The following is a 15,315-nucleotide window of genomic DNA, read 5'->3' on the forward strand; positions in this document are numbered from 1 at the left end:
CTGCAGAAATTAAATTAAATGCTTTTTTTTTCTAGATCTATTGTAATCATGAGGTATTATGAAGGTCTGATAACTTTATTTGCAAATGTCTAATCAAAATTCTATAATTTGTGCATTGTTTTTTTCCCATTGCTTTTTAAATTTCCGTTTCCATATGCTGCGCCTAAAAATCAGGGTATTTCCAAATAATGATCTCAACTCTTCCCGAAGTTTAAACATTTGCATTGCCTAAAAATAAACAAACCTTTTTTATGCATAAAAATGTCCTATTAAATCTGTATTTTACACAATAAATCAATTAAACACAACTATAAATCATAAATGTAGAGAAATTGAGATTTCTTTTAGAGCTTTCTTAATTTTTCCTAAACTGTATGATATTTGTTGTAATAAATGAGAAGGAATAAATGATAATTGATTACATGACTTGCCAAGTTTTAAAGCTGTTTCCATCAATGAATCAAAGGCCTTAAAAAACATCATGAATAAGTTGCACACATAAGACACAGCCATCTAAAATGCTTGATTCGGACGGTTTTATTTATCACTGTCCTGAGCCACCGACGATCCAAATATATGCTATAGTTTTATTATTGCAAAAACATACTCCTCAAGTCAGATCGTAAAGCAGCAGTTGATCCATCTCTCTAGTTTCATTATCACACAATACTCCCCTCAACATCAGGGTTAATTTTCAGATGATGACCAACTCATTGCTTATTACTTCATATTTATTTTCATTTAAAATAAATGTAAATATTGACACATATAGCTAAATAAACAAAAGGATAATCCTATGAATGTGTGTGTTTATAACTTACTAAAAAAAGTGAGTTTGTCCAGATCTCGAGCGGAAGAGAAAATTAGGGGATTCACATGCGCGCGCACACACACACAACAACACTTCTGTTTCTGATGACGCAGCTGCACCAAAAAACACAGTCAAACAGAGAGTTAAAATCAAGCCCTTTTGGGTGTCATTTTCTTTCCTCTCTCTTCATCTTCAAAAGGCATGTGTGGTGAATTGGGTACAAACCGTTGCGTCCTGATTTTACCTTAGAGAAAGTCTAAAGCTGGCATTGGTTTCAGAATGTGTATTCAGAAGTCACGATAGAGTCTTTTACATTTAGTTGAATGGTGGATATTTGACTCAGTTCAGAACATTTTCCTTGAATTGGAATGACATACAGCAAGTGAAAATTTTACAGTAAACTGAAATTGTAATTGGTTTGTTGTTTAGCTTAGTGTTAAACTTTTTTAAGCCGTAACAGATTTGGCTATAAGAGATTTGACAATAACAAAGTTGATGATAACAGAGTTGATGATAATAGAGTTGAAGATAACAGTTGACAGTAAAAAAGTTGACAGTAACAGAGTTGATGATAACAGAGTTGGCGTTAACAGAGTTAACGATAATGGAGTTTAGGATAACAGAGTTGTCGATAACAGAGTTGACGATAATGGAGTTGAAGATAACAGTTGACAGTAAAAGAGTTGACAGTAACAGAGTTGAGACGATAACAGAGTTGGCGTTAACAGAGTTAACGATAATGGAGTTTAGGATAACAGAGTTGTCGATAACAGAGTTGACGATAATGGAGTTGAAGATAAGAAAGTTGACGATAACAGAGTTTGCGTTAACAGAGTTGACGATAATGGAGTTGACAATAACAAAGTTGATGATAACATAGTTGACGATAATAGAGTTAAAGATAACAGTTGACAGTAAAAAAAAAGTTGACAGTAACAGAGTTGACGATAATAGAGTTGACGATAATAGAGTTAAAGATAACAGTTGACAGTAAAAAAAGTTGACAGTAACAGAGTTGACGATAACAGAGTTGACTAGCAGAGTTGACGATAACGGAGTTGAAGATAACAGAAAGTTGACGTTAACAGAAAGTTGACATTAACAGAGTTGACGATAACAGAGTTGGCGTTAACAGAGTTAACAAAAATGTAGTTTAGGATAACAAAGTTGACGATAACAGAGTTGACTATAATGGAGTTGAAGATAACAGAAAGTTGACGATAACAGAGTTGACAATAACAGAGTTGACGATAACAGAGTTGAAGATAACAAAAAGTTGACGTTAACAGAGTTGACGATAATGGAGTTTAGGATAACAAAGTTGACGATAACTGAGTTGACAATAATGGAGTTAAACATAACAGGTTGACGATAATGGAGTTGAAGATAACAGAAAGTTGACAATAACAAAGTTGGCGTTAACAGAGTTGACGATAACGGAGTTGACGATAACAGAGTTGACGATAACAGAGTTGACGATAACAGAGATGACGATAACAGAGTTGACGATAACAGAGTTGAAAATAACAAAGTTGACGATAACAGAGTTGGCGTTAACAGAGTTGGCGTTAACAGAGTTGGCGTTAACAGAGTTGGCGTTAACGGAGTTGAAGATAACAAAGTTGACGATAACAACGTTGATGATAACAGAGTTGACGATAACGGAGTTGAAGATAACAAAAAGTTGACGATGACAGAGTTGACGTTAACAGAGTTGACGATAACGGGGTTGAAGATAACAACGTTGACGTTAACAGAGTTGGCGATAACGGAGTTGAAGATAACAAAGTTGACGATAACAAAGTTGACGATAACGGAGTTGAAGATAACAAAAAGTTGACGTTAACAGAGTTGACGATAACAGAGTTGACGATAACAGAGTTGGCGTTAACAGAGTTGACGATAATGGAGTTTAGGATAACAAAGTTGACGATGACAGTTACAGAGTTGACATTAACAGATATGACAATAATAGAGTTGACATTAACAGAGTTGATGATAACAAAGTTGACACTAACCGAGTTGACGATAATAGTTAACAGTAATCGAGTTGACAATAATAAAGTTGACGACAACAGAAAGTTCATAATAAAACACAGTTTACAGAAACCAAGTTGAACATAACCGAGATGCCGATAATAGAGTTGACAGTAAAATAGTTGACAGTGACAGAGATGACGATAATAGAGTTCACAGTAACAGATTTGACAGTAACCTAGAAGATGATAATAGAGCTGACAGTAAAAGAGTTGACAGTAACTGAGTTGACGATATTAGAGTAGACTAATAGAGTAGACGATAATAGAATATACTAACAGAGTAGACTAACAGAGTAGACGATAATAGAGTAGACTAACAGAGTAGACGATAATAAAGTTGACAGTAACAGAGTTGACTAACAGAGATGATGATAAAGTTGACAGTAACAGAATAGACGATAACAAGTTGTTGATAACGGAGTTGTCATTTTCCACTTTTTCTGCTTTAGCTCAAGATGCTAACCTCAAACCAGACACCACATGGCATGTCTAATAATCATATTATCATTTATAAAATAATAAATGAATGAGAAACTCACTGAAATAATCAGGTAACAGAGTTGACAAATAATTTATCAAGTACTTTTCTAAACATTTTGTACAAATTAATGAGAGAAAAATATTTGACAATTTAAAAATAATGACACACCTCAATGCCTTCCCACCAGAGGAAGTGACATCACTCTGTGTTTTCCTATCAGTGCTTTTCAGATTGTTTTGCCATTTTATAACCAATATAACAGAGTTCACCAGAACATAGATTCAAACACAAAATGCTTTTTTTATAACAAAAATTACAAATACTACAAAAATAGATGCTTCACACAAATTAAACATCTAATTAACATCTTAATTGTGTGTTTACTTAAAGTATTTTAATTCAGATTTAATAATTTCATGATAGTTTAAGCTGAATGTATGATTCAGGGGGTGTATTTTAAAGACAAAATCCCCTTAAATGCACATACGGTACAACTAATACTTAAAGATAGAGATAACTGAAGTGTTAAAATATAATAAAAATGTTTTAACACCCCGGAGACACAAAATGTACACTCAATTCTAAACTCGTATCCAATTTCCTGAAGTTATAGCTAATTTGAATATCAGTAGGTATGAAGTGTGTATGTGTTCTGAAGTTATAGGTATTAAGCACGTAATGTGGTGGTGTGTGTTCTGAAATCCATCACTATGGTCACGCACGACGAGCCTCTATTTATAAACTCTGCGATTGCTGGGATTGAATGATATCGCAGTAAGCCTTCAACAACTTGAGATGCTCCTACACATCACATGGTCACATGACTAATCACTCATCGCAAAACAGGAAATTAACCACACATTTTGGGTCAAAGTGCTCAGATAGGAGAAAAAAAAAGTTCTGTTCTTAAACAATAGCACTACTGTACAGCTCATTATACAGCCGCTCTACTGTACAACTACACTTGACAACAATACAACTTCACGTTGCTCTCCTGTCACTGGAACTTTCTATAATTATCCTTTATTAAAATGAAAGCTGATTATTATTGTAATCTGATAAATCAATGACTGTAAATAAACTTCATTATCATTATTGTCTATTTGATCACTATTGCTACTTTAGTAAAGCATTAATCAAGGCTATTTAGTTATATTATATCATCTAATTAATAACTAACGATGCTTTAACCCCATTTTATTAAACTTACTATATTACCAACTGCATTATAACCAAACTTGACTGCCCAGGTAAAAAACGTGCACTAAAATATACATTTTATTTAAATAATAAGTGTGTTAGTGTTTACTTAAATAATGTACTTAAAGTGCTTTATTGTGGGTAACTAATTTTGTTCATTATATACTGAAATGTAATCTTTAGTAGTACTAAAATAATCTTAATATCAATTAAGTGTACTTAGCTGTACTATTTTGACAAACCATGAAATTAATAAATATATACGCAAACTGAAATATGCTTATAATGTACTATTTCAGTACTTTTAAGAATATATACTCACTGGCCACTTAATTAGGTACACATTACTAGTACCGGGTTGGACACCTCCACAACTGCCTTAATCCTTTGTGGCATAGATGTTGCTTTTATTTGTTGACGCCAAACTCTGAAACTACCATCTGAATGTCACAGCAGAAATCAAGACTCATCAGAATCTTTTATTGCCCAATGTTGGTGAGCCTGTGTGAATTGTAGCCTCAGTTTCCTGTTCTTAGCTGACAGGAGTGGCACCCGGTGTGGTCTTCTGCTGCTGTAGCCCATCCGCCTCAAGGTTGGATGTGTTGTGTGTTCAGAGATGCTCTTCTGCAGAGCTCGGTTGTAACGAGTGCGTATTTGAGTTACTGTTGGCTTTTTATAAGCTGGAACCAGTCTGGCCATTCTCCTCTGACCTCTGGCATCAACAAGGCTATCCGCCCACAGAACTGCCGCTCACTGAATATTTTCTCTTTTTCAGACCATTCTCTGTAAACCCTAGAGATGGTGTTGGATGAAAATCCCAGTAGATCAGCAGTTTCTGAAATACTCAGACCAGACCGTCTGGAACCAAGTACCATGAAATCCCCTTTCTTCCTCATTCTCATGCTCTGTAGCAGACCGTCTTGACCATGTCTACATGCCTAAATGCATTGAGTTGCTGCCATGTGATTGGCTGATTAGCAATTCACACGAACAAGCAGTTGGACTGGTGTACCTAATAAAGTGGCCGGTGAGTGTATTTAATACCACTTTTAGTGCAATAAAACCATCTTCTCGTGCACCTTTTAAAAATATATACTGACTGTAAAGTAAGTTAAAAAAAACATAAAAACATTCATTGTCCTAACTTTATCATTATATATATATATATATATATATATATATATATATATATATATATATATATATATATATATATATATATATATATATATATATCATATGATATATACATAAACATACACAGTTAAAGTCAGAATTATTAGCCCCCCTGACAATTTTAGTTAGCTTGTTTATTTTTTCCTCAATTGCTGTTTAACAGAGAGAAAAAAATTTTCAGCAAATTTCTAATCATAATAGTTTTAATAACTCATTTCCAATAACTGATTTATTTTCTCTTTGCCATGATGACAGTAAAAAATATTTTACTATATATTTTAAGACACCACTATAATGGTTAAAGTGACATTTAAAGGCTTAATTAGGTTAATTAGGTTAACTAGGCAGGTTAGGGTAATTAGGCAAGTACTTGTACAACGATGGTTTGTTCTGTAGACTATCATGAAAAAATATCGCTTAAAGGGGGTAATAATTTTGTCCCTAAAATGGTGTTTAAAAAATTAAAAACTGCTTTTATTATAGTCGAAATAAAACAAATAAAACTTTCTCCAGAAGAAAAAATATTATCAGGCATACTGTGAACATTTCCTTGCTTTGTTAATCATCATTTAGGAAATATTTAAAATAGAGGAAATATATGTGTGTGTGTGTGTGTGTGAGTGTGTATTTTAATATATATATATATATATATATATATATATATATATATATATATATATATATATATATATATTACATTGTACTGTAGAGAGAGTAATATATATACTTGAAAATCTATATTATCTGTTACAACATATTACTATATAATGATATATCAGCAGATTTAATCAGAAATGTATTTACTATAACCTCACTGCTTCTTTCAATAAACAATATACCTTTTTTGAGGCTCACCGCAACGTGATGTAGAAGAACGATTTCCCTGCCCACTGATTTGATTAACAGCAACATGTCTCCGTAGTAACGCGTATAATCATATCAACAAGACAAGACGTGCACAAAGCAACTGAGATTAAAAGATCTGTTCAGCCCTCTGTGATCATAAATCACCATCAAATGTGATCAAGAGTGAGTTTTACAAGCTTAAAACGTTTTTAAAACAGTGCAAGACCATAAAATCTCTGTAATTCATCACCACAGCTGCATGTCAGTACAATTATAAAAAATAAAATAAAAAAAACGCTTCAATCCCAGTTTGAGGACATTAAATCAGGTTTATTTTGTACATTAACATAACAGATATCCATACAGCAGTGGATATTAATGTGTATCCTGTCACATTTGCTGTGCAAAAAGAGTGCAAAGTTAAACATGCACTGTGTGTGTGTGTGTGTGTGTGTGTGTGTGTGTGTGTGTGTGTGTGTGTGTGTGTGTGTGTGTCTGTATGTGTGTGCATGAACTTTGTAACAACATTGTATGTGACTCGTCGTTGCAGAAAGGCTTGAATTAACTCCACAACAAATACATCAAATAATCATTGGGAAAGTTCTTACTGTTGTTATTCTCTCAAGCGTTACGTGAGATCTGCGTCCTTCATGTCTGTCTGTGTATCTGAGGCAGTCGAGTCGGAGACGGAGGCACACTCTAACAGGCACATGGGAACGATGGGCAGGGAGAACTAGCATTAAAGGCACAGGCCACAAAAACAGCTACATGGTTGTTCAGAGCAGAGAAATCCAATATTCTGAAATGTCTAATAATTAATCTGATGGGTGTTGTGAGCTAAAACTTTACAGACACATTCTGTCGACACAAAAGACTGATCTTAAATCTTGAAAAAAGGGGTAAAATAGGTTAATTAGGCAAGTAAGGGTAATTAGGCAAGTCAATGTATAACGGTGGTTTGTTTTGTAGACAAGCGAAAACAAAGGGGGCTAATAATATTGACCTTAAAATGGAAAACTGCTTTTATTCTAGCCGAAATAAAGCAAATAAGACTTTCTCCAGAAGAAAAAATATTATAGGAAATACTGTTAAAATTCCTGAATCCGTCAAACATCATATGAGAAATATTTATATACAGGAGAGCTAATAGCTCTGACTTCAACTGTATATATATATGCGTGTGTTTTAATCAGCACATACAGTGTGGTACCCAGAACTGCTCTGAGATCTGGATCATTGTTCTGGTTCTCTGGTTCCCACACCCTCCCGCAGAGATCTGGATGCTGTTTGAGAACACGCCGCTGTAAACAGATCCGCGTGTAACAAAAGACTGCTCGGGATCAGGTTCAACTTTGATAAACCTTGTCCTAGTGACTCGACAGACAAAGGTGTGGTGCGTATCCCCGGATAACCCCATCCCTGTGTGTGTGTGTGTGTGTGTGTGTGTGTGTGTGTGTGTGTGTGCAGGAATCACAGTCAGGTTTAATCAGAGCTGCTCCAACATGCCGCGATCATCCGAAAGCAAATCTGGTGGCCGTCACACTCACAATGAAAACGCTTGAATAATTAAAGCTCATGGTCATCTGCCCATTCACCTGATATATGGCATGGCGAACAAAGCTTCTTTTAACGAGGACCATATACTGTGTTCACACGCTGAATGTACACGCTTGAATATTTCAGCGTTTAAGACGACAGATTGCTCATCCTGAGATCAGATGAAGCGCTCGTGTTCACACAGATTAATGAATGAGGCTTCCCGCATTCAGTCTCTCTCTGTGTACAGTGCTCAAATGAGTACACCCGATATTTATATCAGTGAATATAGGGAATGTATACTGCTCGAAACAATAAAGGGAACACTTGGAGTTACATTGTGTAACATTTAAGTGTTCCCTTTATTGTTTTGAGCAGTATATTTTGGTGCATTTGAACAAAACAGATTTATTAAATGGATATATTTATTAAAATAATATGTTTGTCAGCGAAAGTCTTTAGAAATACATTATAAATTTTAATTCATGCGAAATATTGGAGAAAAAATATTACAAACCTCAACAAAATTTGATAATTTGTTGAGTTTCTCTTTGTATTTTGCTCTTTTTAATTTTTTTTAGTTTAATCACAAGTTATTTAGTTAGATGAGCTCCAGATTTGGCTCCAGTACTGTCTAATCTAATGTATATGCACAGATATAATATTGTTAAGCATCCTATCGAAGGTATTAAATTGAATGAGAGATTTGTGAGGGGTGTTTGGTAAAGTCTAGATACAGAAGCGGATATGCACATCAATATAGCATCATTTTTATGACACTGTATAACAATAATTAATATTTTTACAGTACTGTGACGATTGGGTTTAAGATTAGAGGTAAAAAAAAAAACCTACAAATTATTGGGTAATTTAATACATACCCAAATAATACTCTGTGCAACTACTGTTTTTACAGTACTGTAATGGTTGGGTTTAGGTTTAGGCTAGGGGTAGAAGTTCAAAAATACTATTTATTGGGTAATTTAATAAATAACATATATAATACGTGGTACTAAAGTATTTATGTTACTGTGACAATTGGGTTTAGACGTTATTAAAATGCAATAAATGGGAAATTAAAAAAAATAATAGTGATACTGTACATCATTTGTGTTAACTTCCGGCCGCAACAGTATCTGATCTAGCAACAACCAGGGTGAATTCATATATGCTGAGCACTGTATGTTTCTGTAATATGGAAGTCGCAGCTTGATGATGACCGTTGGTGTTTTCAGATTTGAATTTTTAGAATTTCTTTATGTTTATAAAATGGAACCGATGTTCTTAAGATTCTTTTCATCTTTGGAACGCCTGTTCTAAACTCTGGCGGGTCGAGCTAAAATGTTACATTTGTGATGTGAAGTCTGAAATTTGAATTCTGAAATTGGCTTTAATTTTTAATTTTAATTACCTTTTAAAAATAATTTTTTAATTAATGTTTTTTTTTTGTGCTGTCAAACAATTAATTGCGATAAAGGTTTGTATTTACATAATATATACATGTATACTGTCCTGGTCGTCCAGGTTGGGCATTCAGCGTTGGGCTAACAACCCACCTCATATGAATGAGATTTTATGAAACACCAACATGGTGCGGCTAAATATCATCTTTAATATAAACGGCCTTGGAAGTAGTACGTTACATATATATTGTGTATTTTTATGCATAAATGAACACGCATACTGTACATAAAATATACAAAAGAAATATGTTTACATGTTTATATTTATATATTATTTGTATTTTATTTATATATATATATATAAACATTTTAAACAATGTAGTCATGCATATATTTATATATACAAAACTACACAGTACGCACAAATATAATTGTAAATACAAACTTTTATTTCGAATGATATTTAATAAAAAGTAATAAATGGACAGCATTGCTCACTCAACCTGTACTGTGGCTGACCATGGTTTTTGTACTTGTGTCTTTTCTTCCTTAAAGGGATAGTGCACACAGAAATATGCTGTCATCATTTACCCATTCTTCACCAAACCTCTGAGTTTCTTTCATCTTCTTTATTTTTATTTCAACATTCTTCTAAGTATCTTCTTTTGCGTTTAACAGAATAAAGAAACTTGTAAAGGTTTAGTTACACTTGATAGCAAGTCAATTGTACATTTTCATTCTTGAGAGAACTATCCCTTTAAGCGCATTTTTACTCAAACTAAATCTGAAACAATCATTAAGACAACAATATTACAGTTCTCACCAGTAAAATAGTGAATGTTTCTATTTGTAATTTTTTATTTTTATTTATTTTTTTATTAATATATAATTTATATTTTATATTAACTCGTAAATACACCTGGAAACAACTTTGCATTTTTGCAATATTAGTATTGTGGCATTCAGTTGACACATAATGAGTGATTCCAAGCCTAAAATAGATCCATTTTTAAATATCGCATTTCATTGGTTATAACTTGAATATTCATTAAAATACTTATAATAAAACATTATTATTCTCTTAAAGTGAGTTAATGAACCTAAAACCTAAAATACTTACAGGTTTTTCTGACAGTAATATCTTGTCATTGAAGTGATGTTTAATAAATGCTGCAAGGTCTAAAATTGAGTAATTTAGAATATTATTTGCTATTTAAGTTAAAGATCGTTCTCACATATGAGCAGAAGTTTAAAAAATCAAAATATCACGCTGATAAAATGACATAATGAATGATTGAAATATAAAAACACTCATTTTTAAAAATGATATTCTTAATTTCTAATATACAAAACTGTTTATGCTGTTCAGTTGACTTCTACTGAAGGATCCTACGTTGTAAGAAATTACACAAACAATTAGTCATGACAGCATATGTTTTTAGCCTATTAAACTAAACTAATCATTTTCTAACTTAATTTTATAAGTTATGCAAGCAGTTTTAAGTCAGTTTAACATAATATAAGTTAAATGGACTCATAAGCTTAATTTAATTTAGCATAACAATTTAAGTCAACCAGGAATTATTTACAGTGTAAACATAAAATAGATGAATTAAATTGACATTTAGCTTAAAAACGTAGTCTAAAATTACTTGTAAGTGTAAAAGTGTAAAAAAAAAAAAATGATGACAAAAGTGCAGCACTTTGCTCTTCAGGTGATTATAATGAATGAATGAATCAAGGTTTCAAATTGACTAATTTTGAAAGTCGTTTAATTTTCATCACCATAGATCAGACCCACAAACATACCCAAACTTTTACAATAGCAACATCTTACACAACTCAAGTGACATTTAACCAATGACTGCATTATAATCTTATAAAAAATAAATTAATTATGCACATTTCAGCTTCAAGAATCAGCCTCTTGGGTTCTTATGAAAGCAATATTGTGCTTTTCGAGTAAAATGCAATGCTTGATCAAAGCCTAAAATAGCAGAATATTTAAATTGAATGTATTTCTCTTCCAAAATCAGCATCAGAGTGAAGTAAAATACTGTAACAATGCTCAATCAAAGCCTAAAATAGCAGAATATGAAAAATAAAATGCATTTATTTTTCGAAATGAGCATCAGAGTGAAGGAAAATACTATGACAATACTCATTTCATCATCATAATTATTTAAATAAAATGTATTTTACGTTTTTACGAACCTAATGAAAGCAATATTGTGCTTTTCAGGTGACACAACACTCGATTAAATCCTAAAATAGTAGAATATTTAAAATAAAAAGTATTTTTCTTTTAAAATGAGCATCAGAGTGAGGTATAAGCATACTGTGATAATACTCGATCAAAGCCTACAATAGCAGAATATTTTAATCTGAAGTATTTTAAGTTTAAACAAACTTAATGAAGGTAATATTGTGCTCTTCAGGTGATATAACACTTAATTAAAGCCTAAAATAGCAGAATATTTAAATTGAATTTATTTACCTTTCAAGATGAGAATCAGAGTGAAGTAAATAACTGTGATAATACTCGATCAAAGGCTAAAATAGCAGCATTTTATATTAAATGTATTAGGTTTTTTTTACAAAAGCAATATTGAGCTTGTTTCAGATGATGCAGAATACTTGAATAAAGCCTAAAATAGCTGAATATTTCAGTCCAATGTCTTAGGTTTTTAGAACTTAATAAAAGCAATATAGTGCTCTTCAGGTGACACAAAACTCGATCAAAGCCTAAAATAGCTAATTATTTAAATTGAATGTGTTTCTCTTTTAAAATAAGCATCAGAGTGAAATCAAAAGACTGTGACAATACTCAATCAAAGCCTAAAATAGCAGAATATTTCAATCAAATATTTTTTTATTACGTTTTTACAAACTTAATGAAGGCAATATTATGCTTTTCATGGGACGCACTATACTCAATCAAAGCCTAAAATAGCAGAATATTTCAATCAAATGTATTTTTATTACGTTTTTACAAACTTAATAAAGGCAATATTATGCTTTTCATGGGACGCACAATACTCAATCAAAGTCTAAAATAGCAGAATATTTCAATCAAATGTATTTACCTTTCAAAATGAGCATCAGAGTGAAGTAAATAAGTGTGATGATACTCAATACCTAAAATAGCAGAATATTTCAATTCAAAGTATTTTAAGGTTTTACGAACCAAATGAAAGCACTTTTCAGGTGACACACAATACTCCATTAAAGTTTAAAATAGCTGGATATTAAAAATAAAATGTATTTCTCTCTGAAAATGAACGTCAGAGTGAAGTCAAAATACTGTGATAATACTTGATTAAAGCCTAAAATAGCAGAATATTTCAATCCAAAGTATTTAAGGTTTTAACGAACTAAATGAAGGCAATGTTGTGCTCTTCAGGTGACACAACACTTGATTAAAGCCTAAAATGGCAGAATATTTCAATCAAATTTATTTACATTTCAAAACGAGCATCAGAGTGAAGTAAATAAGTGTGATGATACTCAAAGCCTAAAATAGCAGAATATTTAACTTAATTCTATTTTAAGTTTTTACAAAAACAATATTGAGCTTTTCAGGTGACACAAAATACTTGATTAAAGCCAAAAATAGCAGAATATTTTAATCGAATGCATTTCTCTTTCAAAAATGAGCGTCAGACTGAAGTAAATAAACTGCGACTACTCCATCAAAGCCTACAATAGCAGATCAGATAAATCAAGTGTATTGCACGCTTTAACAAACTAAATGAAAGCAATATTGTGCTCTTCAGGTGACATAACACTTAATTAAAGCCTAAAATAGCAGAATATTTCAATCGAATGTATTAAGTTTTTACGAACTAAATGAAAGCACTTTTCAGGTGATGCACAATACTCCATTACAGCCTAAAATAGCTGGATATTAAAAATAAAATGTATTTCTCTCTCAAAATGAGCATCAGAGTGAAGTCAAAATACTGTAATACTCGTTCAAAGTCTAAAATAGAAGAATATTTCAATCCAAAGTATTTAAGGTTTTAACGAACTAAATGAAGGCAATGTTGTGCTCTTCAGGTGACACAACACTTGATTAAAGCCTAAAATAGAAGAATATTTCAATCGAATTTATTTACATTTCAAAATGAGCATCAGAGTGAAGTAAATAAGTGTGATGATACTCAAAGCCTAAAATAGCAGAATATTTAACTTAAATCTATTTTAAGTTTTTACAAAAGCAATATTGAGCTTTTCAGGTGACACAAAATACTTGATTAAAGCCAAAAATAGCAGAATATTTTAATCGAATGCATTTCTCTTTCAAAAATGAGCATCAGACTGAAGTAAATAAACTGTGACAACTCCATCAAAGCCTACGATAGCAGATCAGATAAATCAAGTGTATTGCACACTTTAACAAACTAAATGAAAGCAATATTGTGCTCTTCAGGTGACATAACACTTAATTAAAGCCTAAAATAGCAGAATATTTAAATTAAATGTATTTATCCTTCAGAATGAGCATCAGAGTAAAGTAAATAAACTGTGGTAATACTCGATCAAAGCCTAAAATAGCAGAATATTTAACTTAAATGTATTTTAAGTTTTTACAAAAACAATATTGTGTTTTTCAGGTGACACAAAATACTTGATTAAAGCCAAAAACAGCAGAATATTTTAATCGAATGCATTTTTCTTTCAAAAATGAGCATCAGACTGAAGTAAATAAGCTGCGACTACTCCATCAAAGCCTACGATAGCAGATCAGATAAATCAAGTGTATTGCACACTTTAACAAACTAAATGAAAGCAATATTGAGCTTTTCAGGTGACGTAACACTTAATTAAAGCCTAAAATAGCAGAATATTTCAATCGAATGTATTAAGTTTTTACAAACTAAATGAAAGCACTTTTCAGGTGATGCACAATACTCCATTACAGCCTAAAATAGCTGGATATTAAAAATAAAATGTATTTCTCTCTCAAAATGAGCATCAGAGTGAAGTCAAAATACTGTGATAATACTCGATCAAAGTCTAAAATAGCAGAATATTTCAAATCAAATGTATTTATCATTCAGAATGAGCATCAGAGTGAAGTAAAATCATAAGAAGCAACAGTGCACTGAACTTTCCCCATATGTAAAGTTGAGCTCCTCTGATAATGAGTGATGCTGCGATATCATCAGACCCCCGTCCCGACCTGTCAGCTCATTTTACTGTATTAGACTTTCTAATGGCACAGAAGGAGGGGGTGGGGGAACAAATGCCATCACACACACACACTCTCACACACTCACACACACACTGAAACAGAGAGTGATGGAGCAGCTCATGGATACAGAAACAGAAAGACAGAGAGCGGTTCTGACCTTTAGCTGTAGCTGCTGCTGGAGCGGAGAGAAGAGTCTGCGAGTCAGGAAACACACACACACTGCTATCCTCCGACTCTAACATGTGAAAGTGAACGCAGACGGCAGAGAGAGAGACACACTCTGATAAGGAGAGGAGTTGTGTTTCGCACTGAAGGTGTGTCTGAGAGAGAGAGAGAGAGAGAGAGAGAGAGAGACTAAACAAAAGTTCACACCCACCCAACCCTCCCTCCAAACCTAAAGTATGCTGGCAGCCGGCCGCACGTGTCCACCTGACACAGACACACACACACACCTGACACACTCACACACATAAACACACCTGGTACACTCACATATACACACACATCCATATACCTGATGCACAGACACACAATTATACGCTTGACACACAGTTATACACACGCACACACACACACAAACCTGACATACAAGCACACAATCATACACTTCACACATTTATATACAC

General features: G+C 32.8%; 1 protein-coding gene across 1 annotated transcript in view; it reads right to left on the reverse strand.

Moving 5' to 3' along the window:
• The window catches only part of zbtb7c (zinc finger and BTB domain containing 7C), an 80,919-nt gene extending 65,948 nt beyond the window's left edge, over nucleotides 1-14,971 (reverse strand). Inside the window, exon 1 of the mRNA XM_087300499.1 lies at nucleotides 14,847-14,971. Within this exon, the coding sequence (XP_087156625.1) occupies nucleotides 14,847-14,931 (85 nt within the window). The 5' untranslated portion in view covers nucleotides 14,932-14,971. The remainder of the gene's footprint in view (nucleotides 1-14,846) is intronic.
• Between the last annotated feature and the right edge of the window lie 344 nt (nucleotides 14,972-15,315).

This window comes from Danio rerio, chromosome 21, assembly GCF_052040795.2.
Source record: "Danio rerio strain M-AB ecotype USA chromosome 21, GRCz13ab, whole genome shotgun sequence".
NCBI lineage: Eukaryota > Metazoa > Chordata > Actinopteri > Cypriniformes > Danionidae > Danio > Danio rerio.